Here is a 27619-nt window from a genome sequence, read left to right as displayed (position 1 = left end):
ACTTAAAATAATAAGTCAAAAAATTTGACTTATTTTTTTACTGAACACATTAAGTTATAAACTATTAATTATATTATTGAATAAATTTTATATTTTTATTATTTTTAATTATTACTCACCAATAAAAATATTTTATCTCACATATGTTAATTTATTTTTTAATTTTTTAATATCATAATGAGCGTATTATACTTAGATCAACACTTAAAATTATAAATTATTATATCTTTTATTATAAATATTTTATTCTCTATCTTCATTTTAAAAAGAAAATATGTCATTTATTTAATATTTTTACTCTTATATATTAGCTGGAATTCCTTTATAACACACAACATTTATTATAAGATTTAAATAGTTTTTTTAAGTTTGAAAATTAATATTTTATTTTAAGAACTAATTTTCAAGATAAAGGGGAGCATTATTATAATTTTTACGGACTAATTATCAACATATGCAAATAAATCTGGTGATTTTTATTTATTATATATGTAATATTCATAATATATTTTAAATATTATTTATTTTATATTTAAAGAGTTTAAATGATATATTTTATTTATATTTAATAATTTATTTTTAAAATAATAAATATTGAGATATTTAATATATAAATAGTAATTTTCGGTAACTATAGTTATCGAATAATTTTATTTCATTTAATATTTTAAAAAAATTAACAATTATTATTTTTAACGCTTAATTTTTAATTTTATCAAACTTACCTTAGTCTAAAAAGAGAGACTAGCGTGCAGCCAATAAGCATCCATAAAGCCATACCCATAGTTTTTCGTTTTACCTTCCTTCCTTTTTCCATTTCTCAAAACCAAAACCCAAAACCAAAGAATGACCGAAAATAATCCCAACAGAGCAGAAGCAGAACGCCTACTGGGAATCGCCGAGAAACTTCTCCAGTCTCGAGATTTTAACGGCACAAGGGACTTCGCAGTTCTAGCCCAAGAAACCGAACCATTACTCGACGGTTCAGATCAGATCTTAGCAGTAGCAGATGTGCTATTAACATCCGATAAACGCATCAACAATCACCACGATTGGTACTCCATCTTGCAAATTGATCGCCGTTCCGACGATCCAGATCTCATCAAGAAACAATACCGCCGTCTCGCGTTACTTTTACACCCAGATAAGAACAAATACCCTTTTTCAGATCAAGCTTTTAAGCTCGTAGCCGATGCATGGGCTGTTTTATCAGATTCCTCTAAGAAATCCCTATACGACAACGAATTGGGTCTGTTTTCGAGGGTAGACTTGTCCAATTCGGCCAAATTACCCGTCCGCCGAAGCCAGCGTCCGCCGGCGTCGGCTGTGAAGAATCACGCGGAGGAACGTGTTAACCCTATTAGTTCTAGTGTACCGCAAGATCGTAGCCAGACGATGAAATTATCTTCGTTTTGGACTGCTTGTCCTTACTGTTTTATATTGTATGAGTATCCTCGTGTTTATCAGGATTGTTGTTTGAGATGTCAAAATTGTGAGAGAGCGTTTCACGCTGCTCTGATACCGTCTCTGCCGCCGTTGGTACAGGGTAAAGACGCGTATTATTGCTGTTGGGGTTTTTTTCCTTTAGGGTTTACTTTCGACGGAGAGAAAAACACTGCTCGCTCAGGGTCGGGTCAGGTTGGCGGGTTTCCTAATTGGATGCCACCAATATTCGGCCCGGGACAGGAAATGGGCGGAAAAAACAATGCTCCTACTCCTACTCCTCCGCCAGCTCCGCTGTTTGCTTCTCCAATGCAGGGAGCTGGCGATCAAAGAAATGGCAATGTGAATACCAGTTTCTCTGCTCCGGCTGCAGCAGTAGCATTACCGGCTAGGCCGGCGGTTGGGCGAGGCGGGGGAGTGGTTGGTAGTGCAGGTGGGAGTGGAACTGGGTTTGCTCCAAAGAAAAGAGGAAGGCCTAGAAAATATCCATTACCAGGTCAAGGTGTTTGATAAAAAGTGTAAGTACTACACTTTGGAAAGTTGATAGGTAATGTTGTTGTTAACTACTTGTAGTTGTTTTTCTTTATTTATTGCTGTTGTTTGTAGAGTTTTTTTTTTATTAGATTTCTTGATTTGCTTTGTAACTGACTTGTTAATTAAGGTTATGGAAATGTAGCAATGTCATTTTAGCAAATTTTCAGTATCAATTGAAGCATTGTGTTTTGTAGAATTGTACATTCTGAAATTGCATTTGTCCAGACATTCTGAAATTGCATTTGTCCAGTGAAGCATAGTTGGATTTGTAAGCTTGATTATGATCCAATTCTACCTAACAGTGTATTTATGGTACGATTAAACCAGATAATGCTCCAATTTTAGCATATTGAAGAAAAAATTCAAGTTCATTTGTTTGCAATTTTGTTCATTCGACAGGCATACCTTTATATCTATTGGCACCAGCTGCACCGCCGTTTTTGTTTTTTCAGATCGATCGTCGATTATCTGTTGGCAATTTGTGATGAACATTCTTTTGCTGTGAATATATTTTAGGGATATGGGTATCTGATGACCTGCTGTCAAACACATTAGGGTATAATCTGCTCTGCTCAATCAGATACTGGTTATTACTTTTATCGGCAAGAGATCAAAAAGTGGGTCTTATTAGAATTCAATTTGGCAGTAAATGGAAATATTTATAAAAGGTCAACCATACTGCATTTTGATCAGGCTTTTTTTATATTAATATTTGTGGAAAATCGTACATCAAACGGTCAGGTCGAAATGCAATAATCTTTTCCATTTAGATCATGTCTGGCAATTTTATCATGGAAAAATGCTTGCTTATAAATAACATCTAAATGTCTATTAAAGTTCGCTCTGCTATTCTCTTAAATGACAAAGTGTGAAAATATTGATCGTTTGGATTGGCATGGGCCAATGAGTTTGATTATTTGTAATTGCAACTCCACAATTAGGAGATAAAATGACTGTATTCGCCGGATTGAGTTTGACTGTTAAAGAGCTAATTGTATGATGAAAACCCCTCCCCAATTTTTGGTGATCTGATGACCTCTGTAAATTTATGTGGAGGACTCATACTGGAAATCGACAGCTTTATGAACGTGCTTCTAAACAAATGGAATGCTCAACGTGACGAGTCTTATCACATTGTAGCAGCTTGAAATGACAAGAGACCTCGCTCGAAGACACTGCAAAACTACATTGAACTCACAAAACCGAAACACAATAATCCCCATGTCTCGACCTCAGTTCGCTTGTAGCCTCTTTTGCCATCCAAAAAAATAGATTGCTAGAATATATTTGCATTTGTTTAACACTGTAAATAAGTTGTCAATCCAAGGCTAAACTTCTACATATATAGGAGCAACGTTATAGGTTTGTGACCAAGAGTTATTCTGCAGTAGATCGAGCTCAGACTCTGTGGATAAAGATGAAAGCACAAAATGAAATCCAAAAATTCATCTCTCCATGAGGCAAGAATGGCCCGAGTAACAAACTGCCAGCTTTACGAAACTTGACAGTATGCTTTATAGTCTATCCTTATACAGAACTAAATGTCATCTATGAAAAAACAATATCAACTTGTATATTCAAGAAGACCAAAGATCCAAACTAATCCAGTTTCAATGAAATTTGATGGAAAAGGCACTAACAAACATTGCGAACATAAGAAACTATCTAGATACGAGAAATCTATGTTACACTGAGAGCGATACAATAAACCAAGGAAATCATAAAACACCAGTAAGTAAGTGCATCAATTCAACCCCTAAAAATGTAAATGAACATTTCTTGTAAAAAAAAAAAACAAGTGATAACATAGGAGCATTAACCTCTCAAGATGCAACAGAAGAATTGGATAGCCTAAGGCATTCACTCTGGCACCTCCGAAGACAGACATCATTCCAGTTCGGTACTTGATGTTGATTAACACAAACAGTTCTTGCACAGGCATCAGCACAAGCATCGAGCTCAGATACGCCACAAACAGTGACACAAGTATCAACAGTCGGATCTTTCGATAATGCACCAACCTTTTTTAACATCCTCTTTGAAGTGCATACCCTCTCACAAACAAAAATTTCATCTGAGCTTTTCTCACGGCCTCTAGCACTGTTTAACCTCTGCTCTTCGCCTCTCTTTTTCTTCATCCTAATAGCTTGCCCCGCAATTACAGCTGGTATTGCTGCACCTAATAGAGACCACCATGGATCCACCATAGCTGCTCAATGTACGCGCTCTTAATCAGCAATTAGTCAATCAAATTAAGTCAGCAATTAGTCAATGGATAATAAAATTGATTCAAATAATTGACACACATTGAAATAAAGAGGTATAAACCAGATAAGGCTAAACTAGAAAAAGAATCACATAAAATTCTTACTACAATACATTAACTAAACAAACTTTACTGAAAAAAATGGGTAGCAACCCATCAAATCAACAAACAAAAAAGGTGAAAAGGTTAAGATACATAACCTGGAATCCAGTTGATGATGCAGCGGGAGACGAGGGTTTTACAAGGTAGAGAGGGTTTTTCCGAGAAATTCGAGGCAAACGCAAAATGGTATTGCCTCTTCGGGTCGGTATAAGCAAAATTAGCTTTGCGGGTTAGGGGCTGTTTGAATTAGAGCCTAACAGTTATAGCAGCGACAACAGAAGACCTAGACTCCAAACAAACAGCTCCTTAGCCTTGGGCTGTTCAAGGAAAATTTGGGGTTAATTTCACAATCAACCCCTAAACTGTGGTCCATCTCTGCACTTTCAATTGAAGTGTTTTTTTTTCTTTTTTCTGAGAGGCAGTAATGTTAAAATTGATCTTTGTTGTAAAATCTACGGCCTAACGAATCTAAATGTATACAAATATCAATTTAATTCGTTTTAAAAAAAAAGCTTCATTTAAGGTATAAGAGCATCTCCAATGGAATGCTACTTTTTATGCTAAATTTAGCACGGACAAGTGGTAAAATGCTATAGATAGCATAGCATTTTATATTTTTACTCCAATGCACAAAGTTAAAAAGAAATGTTATAATTATTTATTAAGATAATTATCTCTAAATTTTATTAATTGCTAATTATTTAATAATTTTTTTAATTAAATATTTTAAACTAAAATTTATGTAATATTTTTTTTAATTTAATAATGAGCTTTTCAAAAAATATAATTAAAAGAATCGATGAATTATATAAAAATAAATTTTTTTTATTATATTAATGTATGGTCTACTATTAAAAAATCAAATCGATGTTGTAAAATTAAATAGAAGCACAAAATTTAAATTGAAAAAAGTAAAAAAAATAAAAAAAAAGTAGGTTAAAATAATAAATGCAAAAAATGACCGTGGTAAAATTGTAATTAATAGTGAATTGCTATTGGTTGTTGAATTTTAGCATATGCTATAGTCTGTGCTAAATTTAGCACGTGATATATCATATGCTAAATTTAGCACAACCTATAGCACTGCATTGGAGATGTATTTTAAGATTAAATGCTAAATTACGGCATTAGCACTTCATTTTAGCATTGCATTGGAGATGCTCTAATAATGCTCATGATATGAAATTGAGGTCACTTTTATAGCAATTTAATCTCTACGTTTGAAACGTTACAAAACAAATTTTAATGTTTTATTTTTATGGCGATTTAATCCCAACATTTAAAATGTTTACGAAATTAATCCCAACCTTTCTCATTTTTACAATTTGTAGCCCCAATCAATTTTTCGGCAGTTTTGTCTCTTTTTTAAAAGCTACAAAGTACAAAAACACTAAACGTTGAGATTTTATTTAATTTTTTTTTTAAATATTGGGATTTAATGATGCCAACATATGACTACCACATATCCATAAAGTTGCCAGAAAATGGTTGGGGGTTACAAATTGCAAAAATAAAAGAGGTTGAGATTTGTTTCATAACGTTTTAAATATTGAGATTAAATCGCTATAAAATTGAAATGTTGAAATTTGTTCTGCAAATACCCCAAAAAAATGAAAAGATTTAATAGCATTGTCTAAACAAATGTAATTTAACCACTTAATACAATGCATACTAAAATTTAAAGATATAAAAACTAATATAATAAAAAAATATAAGAGGTTCGTTTAGTCTCGTGAGCCTCACTAGCATTTGTAATTGGTACTCGAACTTGGTTCAAAATAAAATTCGAGTAGCTCGAACTCGAGCCGAGTTCACATGTTTTTTCAGGCCAATGTCGTATAATTGAAAATTAGCCCAACTCATTTACACCTCTATCAACAACATTATGAATAGACGTGGTCAGTTGCGGATCCAAAAATTATTTTCAGCCCGACCTTAAATTTTAGTTCATCTATAATTTTCCGATAGCCCCGACTTAACATCTATTTAATTTTAAATTTTTAAACAAATTTATTTTTTATTTTTTAGAAATATACAATTATGTTTTTTGAAAATTGGTTCCAACTAGGGCTACAGCTTACCCTAGTCAAAGGGTAGATCCACCACTGGATGTGGTGCGATGCTATATGTCTATACATACAAAATGGTGTATGCACATTGCACCAGTTCCAAATGAATAGTATATATATATTTTAAAAGATAAAAATATAGTATAAATGACAAAATTTAAAAAATTATTATATATTTGACAAGCGAGTTAGAATTAGAGATACATAAAGATATGTCACTTGATTTTATCATCAAATTTAAATATATACTATTTCATCACAAGTTTTACATAAAAAATTCAAAAAAATTATTTTTAAAATTTGATTTATTATAATTTAAAATATTTAAAGCAAAAATTTCATATCTAAAATTATTATGATACTACAAATTATTTTACAAAATATTTATGTTAAAAATAAAAATTACTAGAAGGTAGTCAAAAGAATTTATTCATTCTATTTATCTCCTTCTCATGATGAATTTTTATTTGAATAAAAAATTAACGTGCCCTCTGAACTTATAACACATGATTATTTAATATAATGTTTGTTTTTTTACGCAACTAACTCCAAAACTCTTCATTTTTGAGTTAAATTATTTTATAATTTATATTTTTATTGTAAAAATAGGTTTACGATAATTTTATCGCAATAATTAGAGAATTTTATAATTTTTTTCTCGTATTACTCACCTCCGATTTGTATTTCACGCGTTTTTAAAATATAATTATAGGGTAATTTGATCAAAAAATGAAGAATTTTGGGGTTAATTGCTCAAAAAAATAAAAACTGGATTAAATGACCCTGTGTCACAAGTTTAGGAGCCGCGTTGACCCTTTGTTCATTTTTATTTTTATATCCCTCTTTTATTTTTATTATATCTCTGTCTGGCCGGATCGCGACTAGCTATATAAATGTCAACTCAGTGAGTCTCTCCTTTCGCGATTCTCAATAATATTTCATAACCGAGTCTCGAGCTGTTGACTCGTTGAAATCTGTCTTCATGAAGAACGGTCTTGAAGTCTTCGATTTTAAGGAAGAAGACGAGTCAGCTGAATATACAGCTAGTAAAATTATTAGCAAGTTCAAAAACCCTAATCATGATAATCCCGCCTTTTTGGAATGCGGTACCGTTTTGTCTCACCTCCTTCTCTAAGGCCTTTATCATTCTCTGTATTCGATATTGTTTTTTAGTTTTTGGTTTGGTTAGAGGTTACTTTTAATTGTTTCATTGCGCATACAGTATTTAATTTGGGAATTGAATTAAAACAGAAATTATATTTGTTTCCTTTATGTTCTATTTTTTTTTTGTATATCATGTGCTATAGTTCATTTTAGTTGAGTTCTCATGAAATCTTGTAATTGTTTTGGTGTATTATGAATGCAATGGTTTTATACCTTTTGTCGTATTTTCCAACTATACAAAATGCATTAGTTTTAAGATTTTTATAAGTTCAACAAACTTGGAAATAGGAACTGTACTTTAAGAACTCTTACATTTGTCAATTTGTGTATGATTTCAGTTCTTAAGCTCACAGATTGAAATGGTAACCACCCCAAGTTCCTAATCTCAGAATCTTAAGATTTTCCTGTCACTTAATTGGAGGCTGACAGTGTGTTGGGCAGGGGTTGGCTAGTGACTTTTGCTCTGTGAACTAGATATTTGTAAGATGTCAAGATGATAAGTTTCTAGTGCATTATGTTAGATCTATGTTTTTGTGCAATTTTGATTTCCTGTAGTGGGTTCGGAATTGTTTTAGAAAATCAGAACTACTGGTGAATTGTTGGAAAGAAATAGAGGCCAAGATAAAACCGTATATTTCTAGAAGATGTTAAGGGTGCAGTTAATTTGTTGTTTGTGTAGGGATTTTAGAGCATTTCATGATTGACCTTTTCCATTAAGAATTTTCTTTTTGTTTTGCTTCTTGTAGTTTGACATTCACGGTTACATTTGTCTTTTCCGCTTTTGGTGTCTTCAATCTATTTAGGAGGCTAGTGGAAATCTCTCAGTTTGAGTTTGTATAAGTAATTGTGACTTTCATGATGTTAACATGGAGTTGTGGAAAGAACCGTTGTATCTCAATCAAAAGGTTCTATTTTCTCATTTGATTTCTTCTTTTCCTGTTAATCTTTTGAAATTTGGTGTCATTGTCTATAATCTCATTTGTTGTGTATGCTATTGTAACATTTTATTAATAACTATAAATGGAGGTTATTGGTGCAATAGACATTGTAATCACCTTTTCCTTTGTTCTGTAATAACTGTCTGAGTTTTGTTTCCAGTTGCGCAGGGATCTGATATTGCAAAAAGGGGTGCCGAGACTATAACTTGTGTAGATATTGATAGAATGGAATGTGAAAATGGTTCTGAAGATGCTACTACAATTGCCCCTTCGAAAATTGTGAGAGAGGACTCTGCCATTAGAGAAGACAATTCTGGTCCCTATTGTGCATTTCAATCAGAATCTATGAGCCAAGACCCTTGTTCTAAGTTAGACAATTATGAATCCAAAAATTCATTTGCTACACAGGAGGGGAAGTTTTCATGTCATGAAGAGGTTTCAGAGGAGGGAATTCGATCAGATTGTGCCCAGGCAGATTCTCTATCTAATGTATTTGGCCTTTGTTTACCGAATTAAAAATTGAAACCATAGATCTGTTTCTTTTCTCTCTGCCGTTATGTACAGCTTTATTTATTTACTTGTTTGAAATCTGTGCAGGATAAGCTAGTCAATGAGAAATCAGATGCTAATAGAAGCATGAACAAGAGTTCGTCATCAAGTCATGCTTCTGACAATGCTAATAATTCTGGTATTTCTTCCCAGTCATTGCATAATGTGTTAGACATTGATACTTGTATATTTGGTTTCTTATAAATATTTTCTTCCATGATTTTCAGCTATTGAAAGTGATCACTCATCAGATAATTATTTCAGTGCATCAGAAACGGTATGGTTCTACTCTCCATCTATACTAAAGCTAATTTTTTAAAACAAAAAGGAATCAGATTGCATTTTCTCTTTTGCAAGTCCTAGGTTTTATATTCTCTGATATTTGCGTCTGGTACTCTCTTTATAAAGATCATCAGTTTAATCATTTCGATATGCTTGTGCACGGCCTTGTTGGTCTTCATCTCTGCTTTTGGTTGTGCATGCTTGTATACTGTCTCTTCCCACATAATCTTTAGATATTTTTATCAACTTTTTATGCAGTTGTATAAATTGAGTTGCTTGAGTACTGAAAAAATGGTGTGCTGCTTTACAAAACCCACATTTATGTACCCATTTCTTTCATTTGTTAGTGCCAAAGTGACGCCTATTTCTGATTTTCAATCTTTAGAAATGGCTTTTGCTATTAATGCTGAATTGACAGATAGGTGTGTTTTGTATCGCCATAGAAATGTTCTTGTTTGATGCGGATAGAAGCACATATTTGAGCTTGAAATAATATACAGTGTGGTGGCTTAAGATGCGTGCTTCTGATGGTTGTGTATGGTGGTTAGAAAAGCTTCAAGGTCACTGACTAAACCTTTTTGTGCAACCTACAGGATACCATCGATATGGAAGTTGATTATGTTATCTTTAGGGGTAATCACTGTGCTGGATGCCTGATAACTTTTTCTTGTGGTGGCATTAAAATCAGTGGCATGTCTACACATGGAGGCGATGGGACTTTTAATTTTGAAAGGGCAATCGATGATATTATTCGTATCGAGTCTCAGCAGTTTCAAAGGGTGAATTTAGTTGACTTTGGTGTGTTACTTCGTGATGTCGGTTATATTCAGTCTGTGAAAGCGTTATTTTTATGCTGTGCAGTTTGGAACTGTCACTGTTAAGGTCCATGTACAGTCAAAGGATGTTGCACAAGCTTCCAATGCCTATGGTATGTGTTATTGGCCTTGTACAGTTCAGTCCCGTTCTTGTGCATGTTCATGATTCATGGTTTTCGGCAGTTTCTTCAATGAATTACATGACCCAGTTATAACAACTGCATTATCACTTTGTTCTCAGTAATGTTGATTTCTCTCACTTTCCGAACCTGTTTTAATCTGTCTCTTCAATTTTCTTGCTTGGGTATAATAGAGTTTAGGATGTTAATTGCAAACAATAATTTTAATATCTCATGTGTAACAGAAGTCTCTTGAAATTTTTATTAATAATGAGCTAGTAAAAGAGTATCTAGCGCTGATTGCCCATGACGCAGCATTATTAATATAACCTTTTGGGTTAATGAAAGCTTTGTCTGTTTCAACTTATAGTTGACATTTAATAAGGAAGCTTATTTTAGTTTCTTAATAGTCCAAATATTTGTTTATGATTTTACATTTTCACTATTTGACAGTTTAGTTAGATGTTCCAATTCTTGTTTTGCTGACTTTCTGTTTGAATCCTTAATATCACTAGGGGTTGAGCAGCTGGAGTTTGCAGTCGTTGATATCAACTGGTCTGAGAAATTGGAAGAACTCGCATCCCTTAATGTTAAATATTTAGATTTATCTGATGCTGTGCACAAGTAAGTTTTTTGAATTGCTATGGAGTGAGTCTTTGTCTAGTGGTTCCTATATACCTTGTTATGAACGAATAAATACTTTTTCTCTGGGAGATTATATGACGAAAGATTATAGTAACATCTGCATTAGATTATGGACTATTTGTGACTTGAAGTTCTTTGCTTTCTTTCAATGTTTGTTGTTACATCCTAATCCTTGAAGTTAATTTACTACTTTCTTACAAAAACTTCTGTTAGTATTTTTTTGTATCTTTATTTTTCTCTGTCGTTTATGTTTCTTGTCACTATTTTCATCTAATTGCTTATAGTTCGGATGTAATGGATGGAGGAGCGGACATACCTCAACGGACACCGTATTTTCCAGTGTAAGTGATAGCATGGTATTTTCAGTGGGAGAATATTAGTTTTAGGGCATTGAATCAGAGATCATTATTTTGTGGCAGTGGGTTGGCTCTGTTAAAATGCTAGTAATAGTATATACTTTTGCCCAAATGTCATTTTTTGTCTGTTGTTTTGCAACCTATGTTAGATCTTTCTGTTCAATTGTTTGTTTCATTATAAATTTTTCTTTGTAAAAAATTTATCATCAATACTTTTTCTTGACCAAAATGTGACTTTGTCAAAAGATTTTTGGACTTTTAAGCGCTGTATTTGAACATGCATATGATGTAGTGTGTGTTTTTGCATCAATTTGATATTTATCGGTGGTGTATGTGATAAAATCTGTGCATGCTAGTATCATGTGTATATAGACAATCTATAACATGACACTAAATTCTCTTTGGACATTACAGTTTTGATGGAGCTATTGAAGATGTTATCTATCCAGAAGGGGATTCAGATGCGGTTTCCATTAGTAAGAGAGATTTTGATCTACTACTACCTGAGACATTTATCAACGACACTATTATTGACTTCTATATCAAGTAATATTTTTGATGCATCAAATGCCTTTCTTAAATTTATGATATGCCTTTAAATTTATGATATGCCTTTTTCCTTTCTTTGACAATATTTTAGTTTAAATGTGTGTTCCCCCCCCCCCCCCCCCCCCCAAGCTTTTTCCATTTTCACTGTTATTTCTTTCCTGTTGGTTAGTATATTTGGTTCTCTTTGAGGTCTTATTTTCAAGTTAAGTCACAAATTTCATTTTGACATGTAATTAACCTTGAATTAAACTGAAAGAAATAGAGGTATTTGTTAGCATTAGTTGCATGTCAGTAGCTATGATTTGTTTGCATACATAAATGATTTTCCACTTTCAATTTATTTGTAGATATTTGAAGAACCGGATTCCACCTGAGGAAAAACATAGATTCCATTTCTTTAATAGTTTTTTCTTTAGAAAGCTTGCGGATCTGGACAAAGATCCGTCCAGTGCTTCAGATGGTAGGGCTGCTTTTTTACGTGTTCATAAATGGACAAGGAAAGTGGATATATTTGGAAAAGATTATGTTTTCATCCCTGTAAATTTCAGGTAAGAAAGAGGCTAAGCAGCTTGTCTTTAAGATATGGGCACTTATGGATCCTTTGCTAATGTATGTTGCTTTGTAATTATAGCCTTCACTGGAGTTTATTAGTAATATGTCATCCTCCTGAGGTGGCTGGTTTTCGAGGTGAGTTCTTACTGGACAAGTGGACCTTATGATATTTGTTTGTGATATTGCCTCTCATTAAAGAATTTGCACCTGTATTCAGATGAAGACATGGGGAAGTCTTTTAGAGTGCCATGCATTCTACACATGGATTCTATCAAAGGAACACATGCAGGTCTCAAAAACCTTGTTCAGAGGTACCCATCCATAAGTTCATAGTTTGCAAATTCCTGCATTTACTGCTCTGTTGGTGCACTCCTTCAGTATTGGGTCTTTTAAGTAATGATACTCTGTTTTTGGATCATAACTGACATACTGTTTTGTTATTGATCTTGTGTTATTTCAGCTTTCTTTTTTAGCACATAAAATTTCCCTTAAGGTTAACCTGGACATTTACTAATTTGTTACTTTGTACATCGAATTGCTAGTTATCTATGGGAAGAGTGGAAAAGTAGGCATAAGGAGACATCGGAAAATCTGGCTTCAAATTTTTTGAATTTGCGGTTTGTTTCACTTGAGGTATTTGCAGTGTTACTAATCTAATCCCTGTCCACTTCATGGTTCTGCATTAGACAGTTAATTCTCAGAAATGCTGCTTCTAGCTACTGAGGTTTTTTTGCAAAGAATAATAGAATGAAGGAATTCTCTTGGCATGTGATATTTATTATCATAATCTGTTTACTAGACTTATTTTCCTTATAGATCACAATCCTTTTTCAACTAGGCTTGCAAATTTCTTGATCCCATACAGATGCCTCGTTAGTACTCTCAGAAATGGAAACAACTGTAGTCTTAACAGCCTGCTGGTTAAGTAATTTTTTTGCAATTGAGGCATATGTTAATCATTCAGATATAAAAAACTTCATGTGTATAAGTGCTTTTAATGGTCAAGAAATTTCTTTAGACTTGGGTGAATAGTACCATCATGTAGCTGCATTATTAATCAGCCATTAGTTAAAAAAAAGGCTAGACTTTTTGTCAGAAAATTCAACTTCATTAAGTAGGTGATAAAATTTAATTTTAATCTACTTTTGGTGCTGAAAAGTTTCCATAAGGTAATGCAGAATTGTTATGCTTGACATGATATGATATGACAGTCTTTACATAATATTACATTATAGCTTAACTGCTATATGTGCATGCATGTGCAGCAAATTGCTTCATATGTATAAACTGTTGTTCTGACTTCAATGCCATGCTCATAACAGTTGCCGCAGCAGGAAAATTCATTTGATTGTGGCCTATTTCTACTTCACTACCTTGAGCTCTTTTTGGCAGAGGCCCCTGTGAATTTTACTCCATTCAAAATAAATGAACTCTCAAAATTTGTAAGTAATTTTCACTCCATTGCAAAACTTCCAGAGCTGTTTTAATCAATTCTAAACTCCAGATTCTACCAGATGGTCAAATAATATGCAATTAAATATAAAAATAATTATACATACCGACTATATTAATATAATATGTTGAGGAGCTTATGTATGATCTTTTTCTTTTATTATTTTTCTAGTCAGTAATAAAATAACCAGCATTTGTTATACAATCAAAATGTTAAAGTGGATATAGAGTTAAGGAATAACCATAACTTTTTAGCCATTTGTCTGTATGTTACAGCTCAGCATGGACTGGTTCCCCCCTGCAGAGGCTTCTCTGAAGCGTACTCTTATCCAAAAGCTGATTTCTGTGCTTGTTGAAAATCGTTTGCGCGGATTCTCTTCTGGCGATTGCAGTGATGAACCGGAGTCTAGTTCTCTAGAAAATAATGCGAAGGAAACTAGAGTTCAGTTTTTTTCAGAGAGATGCCCCCAGGCTGAAGCTTGCCATGGGAATTTATCAAGTTCTGATGCTGCAAAAGGGATTGAAATTACTCTACTGGAAGCATCGATGAGGAATTCTGAGTGTATTAATGATTCAGGTTTGGTTCTCAGAGAATTTTTTGAGCCAGGAGCTGCAGCAGGATCATTACTTGGACAGTGTTCATCCTTTGAGCAGCCGGCATTTTACACTCTTAATGGTGCTATGTCACAACAGACAGAGGTATTGACATTAATTGTTTATTTCATCAAATTTATTTATTCAATTTCTTCCTTGGAAAATTATAGACGATTCTTTAAGGATTATTAGAAATCTATTATGATATGCTTTAAGTTATCATTATTGGCAGGACGATGGAGAAACTGGGGATCAGTTTGTGTATTATCCGTCTGGTGATTCTATCTATCAACAGATTTCCGGTATGACACCTCAAACTCATTCGAATCCATTCTCATCTAGAGGTGTTGGTGCCAATTCCTCATGGAATCATGGAAATTGTATGGAAGGAGAGATTGATGGCTCATCCCCAGAAACATCTGCATGTGGCTCTGATGATTCTGAGTTAGGGATTATCGAGAGTTTCTCCATTTTGAAAGATACAGATCTATGTCACGGAAAGAGAGGGGGTCAACAAAATTCTTTGTCAATTGATAACATGGAATGTCTTACAGAGAGACTTGCTTCTGGCACTAGCGAGATGCCAGAAACCTCTGCGACAAAAGGTGCTGAAGATACAAACGGTGAACTGGCTTTATGCCGAGATATTCCAGCTATAGATACAAATGTGGTTGGAAATACATTGCATCAACACTCTGTGAAACCCGAGATCATCAGTGATGTGTGCGATGATGTGCAAACAGCTGATGATCAAAGAGTGGGTGATAACGAGATTGCAGAATCAGACGAGAAACATCAAATCGACGGTAAAGCAATGGAAAACTCAGATGAGACCGAGAGGCAAACAGTCGATAATAATGCAATGGAAGAGTCTGATGGGAAGCTAAAGGTCGACGGCGATAATACAAAGGTGGAATCAGATGAGAAGCAAACAGTAGTTGAAAACATGATGGTAGATCGAGACGAGAAACTAAAAATGAATAATAGGAGTAGGATAATAGAATCAGATGAAGAAGAAACTGCAGCAAAAAGGCGTAGGGTTACACATCCTCTTGAAGGGGAAGAAGGAGATAGAGATTTGGACGGGGATCAGGCAAAAGATGAGCATTTGTAGTGTAGAAGATAGTAGCATTAGTTGACATAATCAATTTGCTGGATCTCACTCCCATGTATTTTGTGAATATCATATATCTAGTTCATGCCACGTGTCCATAATTACTTGCAACTGAGAATGTATTTTTGGGGAGATTTATTTCCCTTTTAAGTTTGTATGATTAGTATCATATGTCCCTCAGCTCAAAGGTATTCAAATCTGATGAATGGGTGTAAAATGGTGTATTTTCTTCAAGTGTATGAGTATCTGATGTCGGAAATTTTGTTTGTGTTTTGGTATGATGAAAGTTAAAATTTAGAAGGGATATCATATAAAAATTATTGGGAAAATCACAAAAGTTGCTTAAAAGGGGTTACTTTTAAAAAGATTAGGTTCTAATGATTTTGATGCCTGCAACCGCTTCTTGAGTCAACTTGTCAAAAGAGAAATAGGTTAGAATGTTTCGGACCTGTTTTGGTCCGAATACACGCCGATACCTAAGTTAGAAACTGCTTATAAACTGCTATAGACTGAAATGTTGATCAAGTGTGTCTGTAAAATTAGGATTTGTACTTCACTGGAGTTCTTTATTTATATTGCCAAGACTCCTTTACCTTTTTTAGGTACGTTTCATTGAGAGAAGGCATGATTGACCACTGATTCCTATCTGTCAGCTCATGATATGGAAACCTCGGGGCGACAGTTAACGGATTTGGAGCCAACCCCTACAAATCCGGGATTCTCTCCTATCCGTCTTTGCCTGAGTAAGGAACATATCGTGTGTCTTGATGTGGCTTGTTTTTGGGGTCTGAGTTTTCTTTCAGGGGGTCTGAGTCTACTTCCAGTGTATTGCGACCATATTTGATCTGAGTTTGGTATTTATCAGGTTTTTTTGTCTAAATAGTGCACTAGACATTTAAAAAGTTTTTACTTGACGTCTAAAATTTATTGCTTTGTATCGATGTTGTACCATTGATGTACTTTTAAGGTATTTAAAATATACATATTTTGAGGTATCAAATATATAGTTAGGCTGCATTTTTTATATGCAATAATAAAATGGTAAAAAATGAAAAAAAATCATTTTTAGATAAAAATGAAAGAGCTTAATTTTTGAAATGAAGTGTTTTTTTTTTGACAGTTTTGTGTTGACTTAAGTGACAGTATACCCTCTCAACTTGTAAACAATGAGCAATTAATATATAAATTAATTTTACGGGCTAATTGGTCACGAACTTGATAGTTATGGGCAATTAATCCTATTTGGTCAAATTAGCTTAAAAGTTTAGGAGGTAAATTTAGCTTACAAGTTGAGGGGATAAATTGACAAAATATAATTAATTGCCTATAATTAATAAGTCCGTGACTAATTTGTTTATAAAATTAATTTATATATTAATGGCACATTGCGATTTAAGCGGTTTTGTGTTTATAAAAGAAAACACAGATTAGAAAACAGAAAACGACGCTGAGATGCATTACCTTCGGCTTCTTCACTCAGTTTGACAGTTGCTCCACATTTTGAGATTCGCTGTGTTTTTGGTATAGAAATGGAGTCAACAATGAAGCATTTGTTATCATTGTTAATACACAGTAAACACTGCCAGTCTCAAAGACTCGCAATTGCTGCCCTTTTGCTTCTTCTACTCCCCCTTTTCTTCCCCAATCTCTTCCGTCCATTATCCCGATCTTCTCCTTCTCTCTTCTCTGTACGATTCATTCTCTCTCTCTCTCTCTCTCAACGTTTTCAGCTTCTAAACGACGTCGTCTTTTTAAATTATCGCATTCTTTTTCTTATTTTTGGTATAGGAATGGAATGCTCCAAAACCCACACATTTACCCCTTCTCAAAGCTGCTTTAGATGGCCATATTGTAAGTTTAATCTCTATATATTCATTTTTTTTTATTAAGTTTCTCTTTCTTTTAATTACTTCATTTTTTTTAATATTTATGTAAATAGCTGCGTAGAGACCAATCTGAGCTTTGGTCTCCATTGCCTTACCAAGGATGGAAACCCTGCCCTCCTGATCATCCCATTTTTATTAAACCCTGTAAGTTTTTTTTCTTTCAATATTCTGTTCTTGGTATTACTGTGTTATTATTGTTAGTTCTTACAAATTTTTACGCGTTACATTTCGAAAGCACTACCTGATAAATCTCAAGGCTACATTCAAGTGTTTCTTGATGGTGGATTGAACCAGCAAAGGATGGGGGTAATTAATTAAATAAATCTAATTTAATTGTCCAATTTTACGGGTAAGTAACAGTTGTTTAGCCTAGTCATTGTGTTTGAAATTGGATTGGTTGACATTGTTTTATTCAAGATATGTGATGCGGTTGCGGTTGCTAAGATACTCAATGCTACTCTTGTTATCCCGCATCTTGACGTAAATCCTGTCTGGCAAGATTCAAGGTGGACTTATTTAGTTTACTTACGTTTACAATGTGTTTGACGTTGTTGGTTTTGGCATCTGTGAATTTCTTATGTGCAATGTGGATCGGTTTCTGCAGTTCATTTATGGATATATTTGATGTGGATCACTTTATTGATACCTTGGATCAAGAAGTTTCAATTGTTAGAGCGCCTCCCACTGAGTACTCTTGGAGTACACGTGAATATTATGGTACGGGAATACGAGCTACAAGAATCAAGACTGCACCTCTTCATGCTTCAGCTGACTGGTATCTGGAAAATGTTTTGCCAGTATTGCAAAGGTTGGTGAATTTCTCTTCTGTGATATAGGTAAACTCGGTTTACCATGTAGGATTATTACTTATTTATCTGTAATTATGATACGTGGCATAGTCGAGTTAGGCCTCCAATGATGTTTTTTTTTGTTAAGACGGTTTTTGTATTAACACAAATTTAAGTCAACTATAACTTAAAAAAATTAACTCAAATTTGATTAGAAGTTCAACTCAACTATGCCACATGCCATATTTACAATTGAAGTTTATCTCCCGGACTGATTTCACCTAAGAATTTCTCTTCTTCAGCATGTATGTTAACTGTTAAATTGTCACAATTTGAGTTGTTTCCTTGTTGGAGTTTCAGAGCTGTGTACTCGGATTCCATTTATTTCCTTGTGGATTGTTGAGTTGATTGTTCAGTTATTTCTCTTGAATGTAACTACCTTTCACTTTCTTTTCCTTTTAGTGCAAGCTATAACATGTGCTTTGTTCATAGTGCTGTAATTCTCTGTTGATATTATCTTGGGAATTCATGGTCCACAAGATCCAAATACTCTATTGTGGCTATGAAAATTTTCGTATGCATGCAGCCTTCCTCAATTAATTAATTTACAAGGAAAATGACAAATCTTCCAGTTAGGTTCATGCCTATTTTGTTGGTTTGATTAGTATTACTAAATGCTTACTCGGCATCATGCTATTTGATGGCTTTATGATTTTGATCTAAGTTCATCTTTTACCATGAATTAGTTTGAGAGAGAAACAAAGTAATTTTGTGACATTGTCTTTTACACTCAGTTTGTTTGTTGCAGTTATGGAATTGCTGCCATTGCCCCTTTCTCTCATCGCTTAGCTTTTGACAAATTACCTATAACCATCCAGCGCCTAAGGTGTAAAGTCAATTTCGAAGCCTTAGTTTTTGTTCCTCGTATAAAGTCATTGGGAGACACACTTGTTAATCGTCTCCGCTTTCCTGCTGGGGCTTCAGGGACAGAGCTCCTGAAGGACAGAAGAGGTGGTACTGGAAAAGAGGGCTCTGGAAAGTATGCTGTGTTGCATCTTCGCTTTGATAAAGTATGATTCTCAAACCGATTTTGACTTATTAAATCTCTTAAGAGTTTTTGGACTATTTGAGATTTTCCTTGATCATTATCTTTAATTTTTTTTTTTCGTGTCTAGTATTCATTCGAGTTTCTTATCGACATTGTCTTGCTTTGCTTTAACTGGATACTTTTACAGGATATGACTGCTCATTCATCCTGTGATTTTGGTGGGGGTAAAGCTGAACGACTTGCTCTGGCCAAATACCGGCAAGTGCTTTGGCAGGGAAGAGTTTTAAACATGCAGTTTACTGATGAGGAGTTGAGAGGTCAGGGGCGTTGTCCATTGACTCCTGAAGAGATCGGATTATTGCTAGCAGCTTTAGGTTTCAGCAATAGTACTCGGCTCTATCTTGCTTCACACAGGGTTAGAGATTATGCCAGTTTAATATACACAGCAGCGATCAAATATTAGCCCTTTTATAATTCCTATGCGAATTTAAACCATGAAAAATTATCATTTCAGGTTTATGGCGGAGAAGCTAGGGTTTCTACTTTGAAGCAATTATTTCCGTTAATGGAAGACAAGAAGAGCCTGGCGTCTGCAGAGGAACGGGCGGAAGTTGAAGGGAAGGCTTCTTTATTGGCCGCAGTTGACTATTATGTGAGCTTGCAGAGCGACATCTTTATCTCTGCCTCTCCAGGAAACATGCACAATGCTCTGGTATTAATTAAAATAAAATCTTTAATTTGTTCATAATATCTTATTTTTCACCATACATTTGAAAGTTGAAACTATGTGCAGGTAGGACATAGAGCTTACTTGAACCTGAAGACCATAAGACCAAACATGGTACTGCTGGGACCGCTTTTCATGAACAAGAGCATTGATTGGTCAGAATTTCAGCTTGCAGTGGTGAAGGGCCATAAAAATAGACAAGGGCAGATTAGATTAAGAAAGGAGAAGCAATCAATTTATACTTACCCTATTCCTGATTGTATGTGTCAAAATTGAAAACCTCCATTTTTCTTCTTCTTTCTTGTAACTAATACTATCTAATTTTATTTGGATTTGTATATAGTTGAGTATTTTACTTTGTGTTTCAATGACTATATTTGATCTCATTTCTCTTCAAACTTGGTCTATTTTTATATTACCATAAAGGAAAACAATGGAAGTTGTCGGTTAACCTACCAATTAACACCCATCAATAGCGTATGATAATTTGTCGGCAACATGATAACTAAAATGTCTAACCGAAAGGTCAAATAGGCTTGTTTGCCTGGTCAGTAGCTTTTCTTTTCTCAGGCTAGTCTTTTCTGCTTTTAACAATTACTTACAAAGGGCAATGAGCGACAAAGGATGAACAGCACAACGACAGCTTCAAAAATGCAGCTGCCATCTTCATGCGTACAACTGCAATTGTCAACTGGAATATACAATACAACACCAAGAGTCTAATCCCTGAGAAATTGTTCAATCAACTTGTGAGCCACTCGTGATTGTTGGCATCTGGCCATCTTTCATATCCTTGTCAGCGGAAGGGGACCCAACTCCATTCCTGCTGGCAGCCAGTTCCTTGGACTCCGGAGGGAACAGAGACGGGTCCATTTCGTCTTCAATTGGCAATGTTCGTTTTGAACCTTCCAGAGCAACACCAAGAACAATATTTTCCTCCAATACTGATGATGATGGTGCTGTGACGTGCCTCTCTATATCCTGTTGAGCCTGTGAAATGGCTGCTGCAGCAACTACATATCCTTCAGGTGTTTCCCTTCTTGGTGCTAAGTCTTCAGAATTAAGCCCCATTTCCTTGTTCCTCGAATTTTCCATGCTTTCACTAGATTCCTGCGTTTCAGAATTCTTTTGGGACTCAGATGCTGGGGTTGCTGAAGCCTTAGAGGTTATGCTCGAGTCAGGTGTAGCAGTTGCTGTGACCTTATCCGTTTCTGACTCAACATTTGGAATTGACCCCGCTTTAGCTTCCACTTTGGTTTCTGATGTAGAAGCAGCTTCTACCTTGCTGTCCTTTTCCTCGCTAGTACGCACTGATTGCACAGAGGATTTAGTTTTATCTTCACTATTTATTTTATAAGAAGGCTCAATCAACAATAACGGACGTTTAGCAGCTGCTCTTGAACGAGCAAATATAGTGTCGGCAAATGGTACATTATCAAGATCAGCATCTCTGTATGTTTTCTGAACAGTACGAATGGGTGTGGCAAGCCGAGCGCGATGATGGCTTATAACTCTAAGAAGATCCAAGAGTACTGCTTCCTGTCAGATTACAATATTAATGCCCACTCAACTAATTTTAATGCAAGATAGAGCATGAGCATCCGGATGAATGAGGCTACAATAACTTGTGGCACCTAGGTAAATCTGAGAGAACCCCATAACTGATTATAACCAAGAAATAAGTTCCTTCGCATTTACCTTTACACAGGAAAACTCTTCATAATGTGAGGTTTTCACAAAGCACGATACCAAGATCTGCAACACAAGCGAGCAGAAAGATAGAATGACATTAAAGATCAGATTACATATATGTACTTAGAATGCTACCAATTTCTTTCAAAGTTTTGAACCAAATGCCCAGATCAAAACTTAGTGGCAAACCAAATAAATGTTTTCATAATTTTATAAAGTTGCTTTAGCTTTACTTATAGAGTAAAACCCATGGACATGCTAGACATCAATTATCAGCTTAAACTACGAGCTATACAAGAAGCAAACCACTGATTTCAAAAGGATAATGCAAATGAAGCCCAAAAACCAAGTGAGATTCAACACCAAAACCAATATATGATTTCCACTGAACACTTATCCTCAATTCCTCATTCTTCATAAATTAAGCAACTTCCTCAATAACTTAATAAGATAATAAATGAAAGTGAGAAGAGAATGGGCTGTGACTGTGAGGACGTCCTTCCACAAGGCACCCCCCATATATTATGATAATACACACTGTGTAAATCTCCATACAGACAATTACGAATAACTTAAGAAGGCAGCTTCAGGCTCACCATAAGGGCCTGATTTTCAGGGTCAATGGTATCAAGGAAAACTCTTCTGTGCAACCTCTGCTGCTCCACTTGAGGATTTTTGGCCAATACTTTGCGCATATCAGCAACAATGTTCTGAAACACAGAACATGCAAAACTCAGATTCTACACTCATCTGGAACAAGAAATGAAAAGGAATCCTAGATTGCAAATGCTGTTCTTAACAAGCAGCTGATGAGATTCATTCACACATTAATTTTGTGGACATCCAAGTGACTGATGGCAAGGTAGGTCTTAATACGCCAATGAGTCTTCTGGCTAAGATTTCTCACAACATTCATGGTAAATTTATGATTGGGAATATGAACTGCTTCACGATCATCACCTCTTATGACTGTAGGCGACCACCAACCCACATGCTGGAACAAGATTAAATATCAGTCAGAAAACAAGCGAAAAAATTTCAAGCAATCCAATTCTATTTCTTGCATGCTTTTCAGAGGGACGCCAGTCTGTGAATCCAATTCTCTTTAACTAGAGATAGGAGAAGGAAATTAATGCATGCATACATTATGAATGCTTGTATGATTAAGTACATTGCCTCGGTCCTTTCTATGAGGTATTATTGAAGAAAAGAAAACACACCTCAACCGTGCCAGAAACTTCATAACCTTCGATTTTTGTCTGAATCCATTCATTCAAAACAAAGGGCCGCGTTGCATGGATCATTACACTAGAAAGAAAATTTGTAAAAATCTGTATTTCACAAAAGGCACAAAGTAAACGAAGATGCACAAAGCAATGTACATTCTAAACACATGAAAATTAAAAATAGGTATAAGGTTGACATAGGCAGGTAGGAAAGCTACGATTAGGCATAAGAATGAACTACAATGCAACTCTAACTAAAATATGCTCATGAAAACCAAGATGTTTACCTCACGACCAGCAAGGGTGAGCAATACTGTACCAAGACCTCCAGCTGTTACCCACTTTTGGGTGGAGAACCCCAGCAATTCCATAAACAATGATACAGCTGCAATCCAAACTGCACTATAAATAGCTTTTCCAGCAAAATCAAATCCCATCTGTCAGAAAAGAAAGAGCTCATAAATGAGAACGCTATCATAAATGGTACTGTACGTTGCTGCATAAGTTAATTGTTTCACCATGTAGCAGTGACTTTCTTCATTTCAACCTTCCAATGAAGGATTGCAACACTAATAAACACGTAAAAGGAAATAAGGACAGAAGTAACATATAGAACACAAAATGTTACATTTCTTGCATCATTGGAGTCATTCATCTCTGTAGCGAACTTCTGTGCTTGTTGAATAACGCTGTAAAGAAGAAAAAAATGGATAAAAGAAAGATTAACTCAGTAAGCCAGAAAAATTGAATTTCAATTTGATGTGATAATTACCATCTATTAAGAGCCTAGAATACAAGAATTCACGCCAGAACTTGGCAGTATAAGCAATTTAGACTTATGCAACAAAAGAAAACTCAAAGAACATATGAGGATCCAAAACTTGCATTGCATGCTTCCAGATTGACAAAGTGGCTCAAGAAAAATGCCAAATCAGAACATAAGTAATTGCCAAGCTTAAAGCTTAAATGCATTTGATTATGGCAGGAATATGGGGCAAGCCAACCCCTTCATCACCAGAAACTCAAACAAAAAACCTAAATATGAACAAAGTAACTGCAAAGCATGTCAAGTCATAATGCCGTGGCAAGCAAGCAAACAAACCTTGACAAACAATAAGCAAATGCCAGCACAGTTGACAATGAGCGTACAAAATTTAGAAGCCGTTGCTTCACAGCCTGGCTCACTTCTGAGTGGAGAGATACAGGATCTAATGCTCTGAAACATGTAGATCTCAGTTAGAACTAATTGACAAAATTAAAATTGTATCTCTTGATTGATTAACGCAACTTCCTCAAAATACCTGCATATAAGTATTGCTCCAGTCCATAACAGTAAAGGCTGGAGATACGAAGTCATAATATAATACGTGCTACTTTTCTTCCAATTATTATCAGATTTCTATGAAATGTTTCCGCAACAGAAGAATGATATTAGATGTAAACATTGATAAAGTGAGCTTTGGGAGTCAATTTCTGTTCAAACAAAAAGTATACAGAGCAATGTTAGAGTAAATACCTGGAGAAATATAATTCTGCAAAGACGCATGAGCGGATCAAGACCCAGTGAAGCAAAAGCGATGATACCAACTGCTGGGATTAATTTAAATGCAAGAGAACTCCCACAAAGGGAATTGTATGATCTGTAAGATTCATCAAAATTGAGTAAAGAAAATTTGTCAATATTATCTATTCCACAAAAAGTAGAAACGGAAATGAAATTATTGGAGAAAGACACTACATCCAACATTTAATTGGAAATTCCCTGCCTCATTGATATGATGCATCTTTATGTTTATGTGCAAGTAAGCTTGTTCTGATGTCAGTAGATATCAGCTTACACATGAGCATTGTGGTTAAAATTGGCATTCAACATTTATTCTTAATCGACAGGAAGAAATCTTAGTGTTAAAGCAGAATGAAATAACCAAAAAGCATAGTGAGTCAAATAACCCATCCTAACAAAAATTAGCATCTCAACACTGAAAGTATAACTGAGCTTCAAAAGATGACAATACTAGAATCCAAGGGGTTATTCTTATAAATTAGAAGTCATTAAAAAATGACAGTATAACGTTGTACTTGCATTATTCCATGAATTACAATTTCTAACTAATTCTGAAAATTGAAAATCTCTATGCATATGCATAATGAAGATTTTCTATAACAGAAAAAAAAAACATGATCATACCTCATCAAGACCAGAGCTGCAGTTTTCACAACAGGAATACCATTTGCTCCAGCAGCCGGTGTTGCAACAGATCGGCAGACAAAAGAATTGCATCTGGAAGGTGCAGGGACTATGGGGCCATGCAAGCTGCTTACAAAATGAAGAGTCCAAGCATCCTGTCGCTAATGAAAAAAAAAACAGAAATTCGCAATGGTTTTAAAATACTAGTTGTTCTATTCTAAAAGTTCAAATACAAAGAGGTGTACATGCATCATAAGCATAAACAAGATGCCTGAATTACATGTGTATCGTACGACATAGAGCAGATATCTAAAACTAAAAGCCTAACTATAAACAACAACACAACTAGACCCATACATGGTAAGTTGGTAACAAGTATAGCACACAGTTATTAGAGCATAATTTTGAATAATCATTATACTTTACATACCAAACAACGGGATGAAAGATTGACATTAGCCAAATTTACTCTGTTCTTTCCCTTTCCAAACACACTCTGCATATAAAAGATAAAAAGAACAGAACAAAAAGAAAAGAAAATATAACATTAGAGTATCAGCATTTACACATCAGAAGTGACATCTATCTAACATGTAATCTGAAAATAATAAAATCACATACATTAAATTGCTTGCTACATCCACGACAGCAGTAAAAATTTAATTCTGGGGAAAATTGGATCGAACTGGTACATGTCATGGCTGGACTACTCAAAGTGAAAAGATGCCACCAAGAGCTAAACTATACTTGTTCCAACTAGCTTTCACCTCAGTGATCCTAGAATATAATACAAAATAAGGTATTTACTATACATATGAAGCAGTTAAATTACCTGCCAAAATCAACAAATGCACAAATTGAAACAAGACAAAACATAACAATTCAGTGCAGAAAAAAAAAACATATAACAATACCAAGCAACTATAATTGAATTAAATGCATCAAAAACAAAATAACACAAAAACAAACTCCATAAAAATTTCAAGATCAATATAATCACAGATCCAATTGACTTCCTGATTAATCAAAACTAACTTAATTTTAACATTTCAACTTACTTGCAAACTCCAACCTAAACTTAAAACACTAGTTCTCATAGTTGCATTAAATAAATCTAATATTTTCAGCATTAGGTCCTAGAAATTATTCCTAAATAAGAAGCAAACATAAAAAAACACAAATTATCAACCTAATTAAAAAAGAAGCTTTGAAATCACAGCTTCACTCTTCACGAGAGCAAATAACATCCAGTCTTCCACGAAATCTCGATGATAAACTCAAGAAATCAGAAGATAATTAAAATAATTAATAAGGCAATTGTTTTTAATTTTATTTTTATTCAGTTAAATAGTTGCTTAAACGACAACGCTTGAAATTTCTATCATAAGGTTTTTTTTTTCTCTGATAAACATGGAGAGCGAGGAAGATAACGAAATTTTACACAATATCAGAAATGAAGTCTCGAAGAAGGAGATTGCCAAAAACCATTTGGACTGTGCTAACGTGCGCCGCCGGTGCTGTCGAATTTTTCTTCAAGCCGACGTGGTCCAATAAGATTGGATGGTTTTGGATTTGGATTTTTTGTGTTGTGAAAATCGTCTAAGTGTTTACGTGGCGACTTGCTGGTTTCTTTAAAGTTTAAATTGGATTAGGTGGCGAATTGCTGTCTTTAGGATTACGTAGTTAATTATTTACCGGATAGATTGTTAACTACTTTACCTGCCTTTAGGAGTAATACAAACATACTACTATAATGAGAAATTCTTTCGTAGACTCGGTCTACCACGTCATCCGTAAACTAACCTATCATATTATGACACATCATTAAAATCATGGTAATCTTGTAAATTCGTTTTTTACTTATTTACACCTTTAAATAGTAATATTAGAAGATTGCCATCATTTTAATGACGTGTTATAATATGATAGGTTTGGTTTACGGATGACGTGGTAGACCGAGTCTACCTAAAAATTTCTCATACTATAATATACTATTACCTCAATTTAAAATACAAAATAAATTATATTAAATATTTTAAATTATTTTATAATCAAATTAATATCTAATTTTTTATAACAAAAAATGTTCAACGTTAATTTTGAAATTAAAATTGTAATCTCATCACTAAATCAAGTCTTCCAAATCTAAAACAAGTATTTCAATAAGAAAAATAAGCTAATAATATAATATCTGACTGTGTAGTATATAAGTTTGTAGTTTGTTTTGCTAAAAAATACAGTAATTCAATAAAATAAGTTTTTGTTGTTCTTTTATGAAAATTGTGGTAATTCATTCGTAAGAGTTATTGCTTTGTACCCCTTCCATATCATTTCATTTTATATTTCTCACTTTTTATTTTGGAATATTTATTAAAAAAAATTATTATTTTATATCTTTTTTTCATTCTACACACCTTAATTTCTGTGCAACATTTTACCATTGAGAAGGATAAAATATATAAGAAAAGAATTTCTTTAAAATAAAGTGAGATTTTTAAAATGATATCGAAAGAGTATAATG

General features: G+C 34.3%; 5 protein-coding genes across 14 annotated transcripts; 3 read left to right on the top strand and 2 right to left on the bottom strand.

The window, feature by feature from the left end:
• Positions 1 to 754: 754 nt before the first annotated feature.
• LOC126664873 (uncharacterized) lies at positions 755 to 2173 on the top strand. Its single transcript, XM_050357477.2, has one exon. It carries the CDS (start codon positions 847 to 849, stop codon positions 1951 to 1953), a length of 1107 nt encoding a protein of 368 aa, XP_050213434.1. The 5' UTR covers positions 755 to 846; the 3' UTR covers positions 1954 to 2173.
• A 1397-nt stretch (positions 2174 to 3570) lies between these two features.
• On the bottom strand, positions 3571 to 4700 carry LOC126664876 (uncharacterized protein At5g64816). Of its 2 annotated transcripts, none has more exons than XM_050357482.2 (2): positions 4444 to 4700; positions 3571 to 4186 (listed from the first exon to the last, which is right to left on the bottom strand). In XM_050357482.2, exon 2 carries the CDS (start codon positions 4182 to 4184, stop codon positions 3801 to 3803), a length of 384 nt encoding a protein of 127 aa, XP_050213439.1. In that variant the 5' UTR covers positions 4185 to 4186; positions 4444 to 4700; the 3' UTR covers positions 3571 to 3800. The 2 variants fall into 2 exon arrangements, with proteins under 2 accessions (XP_050213439.1, XP_050213438.1); XM_050357481.2 differs by having other exon boundaries at positions 3571 to 4204; positions 4444 to 4699.
• A 2575-nt stretch (positions 4701 to 7275) lies between these two features.
• On the top strand, positions 7276 to 15723 carry LOC126664866 (probable ubiquitin-like-specific protease 2B). 5 transcript variants are annotated; one of them, XM_050357463.2, is made up of 17 exons: positions 7430 to 7520; positions 8325 to 8483; positions 8677 to 9005; positions 9114 to 9204; positions 9293 to 9342; positions 9941 to 10126; positions 10209 to 10275; positions 10797 to 10905; positions 11211 to 11267; positions 11697 to 11828; positions 12179 to 12379; positions 12463 to 12518; positions 12601 to 12694; positions 12926 to 13016; positions 13706 to 13825; positions 14112 to 14534; positions 14662 to 15723. In XM_050357463.2, exons 3-17 carry the CDS (start codon positions 8742 to 8744, stop codon positions 15541 to 15543), a joined length of 2823 nt encoding a protein of 940 aa, XP_050213420.1. In that variant the 5' UTR covers positions 7430 to 7520; positions 8325 to 8483; positions 8677 to 8741; the 3' UTR covers positions 15544 to 15723. The 5 variants fall into 5 exon arrangements, with proteins under 5 accessions (XP_050213418.1, XP_050213417.1, XP_050213419.1 ...); XM_050357464.2 differs by having other exon boundaries at positions 7441 to 7520; positions 8382 to 8483; XM_050357461.2 differs by lacking the exon at positions 8325 to 8483 and having other exon boundaries at positions 7276 to 7520; positions 8677 to 8987.
• A 1242-nt stretch (positions 15724 to 16965) lies between these two features.
• Positions 16966 to 20360, top strand: LOC126664871 (O-fucosyltransferase 31). The gene is made up of 10 exons (XM_050357474.2): positions 16966 to 17231; positions 17332 to 17394; positions 17483 to 17573; positions 17665 to 17735; positions 17847 to 17935; positions 18034 to 18237; positions 19026 to 19287; positions 19453 to 19680; positions 19780 to 19977; positions 20059 to 20360. The coding sequence occupies exons 1-10, from the start codon at positions 17073 to 17075 to the stop codon at positions 20266 to 20268; spliced, it is 1575 nt and encodes a 524-aa protein (XP_050213431.1). The 5' UTR covers positions 16966 to 17072; the 3' UTR covers positions 20269 to 20360.
• Positions 20361 to 20432: 72 nt separating this feature from the next.
• Positions 20433 to 26672, bottom strand: LOC126664868 (mechanosensitive ion channel protein 2, chloroplastic-like). Of its 5 annotated transcripts, none has more exons than XM_050357469.2 (14): positions 26540 to 26672; positions 25720 to 25875; positions 25529 to 25594; positions 25099 to 25259; positions 24427 to 24550; positions 24212 to 24309; positions 24013 to 24126; positions 23539 to 23599; positions 23198 to 23347; positions 22905 to 23015; positions 22511 to 22678; positions 22281 to 22394; positions 21691 to 21747; positions 20433 to 21531 (listed from the first exon to the last, which is right to left on the bottom strand). In XM_050357469.2, the coding sequence occupies exons 2-14, from the start codon at positions 25795 to 25797 to the stop codon at positions 20731 to 20733; spliced, it is 2103 nt and encodes a 700-aa protein (XP_050213426.1). In that variant the 5' UTR covers positions 25798 to 25875; positions 26540 to 26672; the 3' UTR covers positions 20433 to 20730. The 5 variants fall into 5 exon arrangements, with proteins under 5 accessions (XP_050213426.1, XP_050213427.1, XP_050213424.1 ...); XM_050357470.1 differs by lacking the exon at positions 26540 to 26672 and adding an exon at positions 26288 to 26533 and having other exon boundaries at positions 25099 to 25253; XM_050357467.2 differs by lacking the exon at positions 26540 to 26672 and adding an exon at positions 26288 to 26532.
• Between the last annotated feature and the right edge of the window lie 947 nt (positions 26673 to 27619).

Source organism: Mercurialis annua, linkage group LG1-X (assembly GCF_937616625.2).
Source record: "Mercurialis annua linkage group LG1-X, ddMerAnnu1.2, whole genome shotgun sequence".
Lineage (NCBI taxonomy): Eukaryota > Viridiplantae > Streptophyta > Magnoliopsida > Malpighiales > Euphorbiaceae > Mercurialis > Mercurialis annua.
The sequence above is the reverse complement of the archived record's forward strand: the minus strand, read 5'-3'. Positions and strand labels throughout refer to the sequence as shown.

Bases quoted from the DNA above. Each gene is read 5' to 3' on its own strand.
- LOC126664873 (XM_050357477.2), top strand. From the start codon at position 847: ATGACCGAAAATAATCCCAACAGAGCAGAAGCAGAACGCCTACTGGGA.
- LOC126664876 (XM_050357482.2), bottom strand. From the start codon at position 4,184: ATGGTGGATCCATGGTGGTCTCTATTAGGTGCAGCAATACCAGCTGTA.
- LOC126664866 (XM_050357460.2), top strand. From the start codon at position 7,397: ATGAAGAACGGTCTTGAAGTCTTCGATTTTAAGGAAGAAGACGAGTCA. The intron at 10,276-10,796 runs GTATGTGTTATT...TAATATCACTAG, and splicing joins ACAAGCTTCCAATGCCTATG to GGGTTGAGCAGCTGGAGTTT. The intron at 12,380-12,462 runs GTAAGAAAGAGG...TTGTAATTATAG, and splicing joins TTCATCCCTGTAAATTTCAG to CCTTCACTGGAGTTTATTAG.
- LOC126664871 (XM_050357474.2), top strand. From the start codon at position 17,073: ATGGAGTCAACAATGAAGCATTTGTTATCATTGTTAATACACAGTAAA. The intron at 17,232-17,331 runs GTACGATTCATT...TTTTTGGTATAG, and splicing joins CTTCTCCTTCTCTCTTCTCT to GAATGGAATGCTCCAAAACC. The intron at 19,978-20,058 runs GTATTAATTAAA...AACTATGTGCAG, and splicing joins GAAACATGCACAATGCTCTG to GTAGGACATAGAGCTTACTT.
- LOC126664868 (XM_050357469.2), bottom strand. From the start codon at position 25,797: ATGACATGTACCAGTTCGATCCAATTTTCCCCAGAATTAAATTTTTAC. The intron at 25,595-25,719 runs GTATGTGATTTT...TTTTATATGCAG, and splicing joins GATGTAGCAAGCAATTTAAT to AGTGTGTTTGGAAAGGGAAA. The intron at 22,395-22,510 runs GTGTGAATGAAT...TCTGTGTTTCAG, and splicing joins TGGATGTCCACAAAATTAAT to AACATTGTTGCTGATATGCG.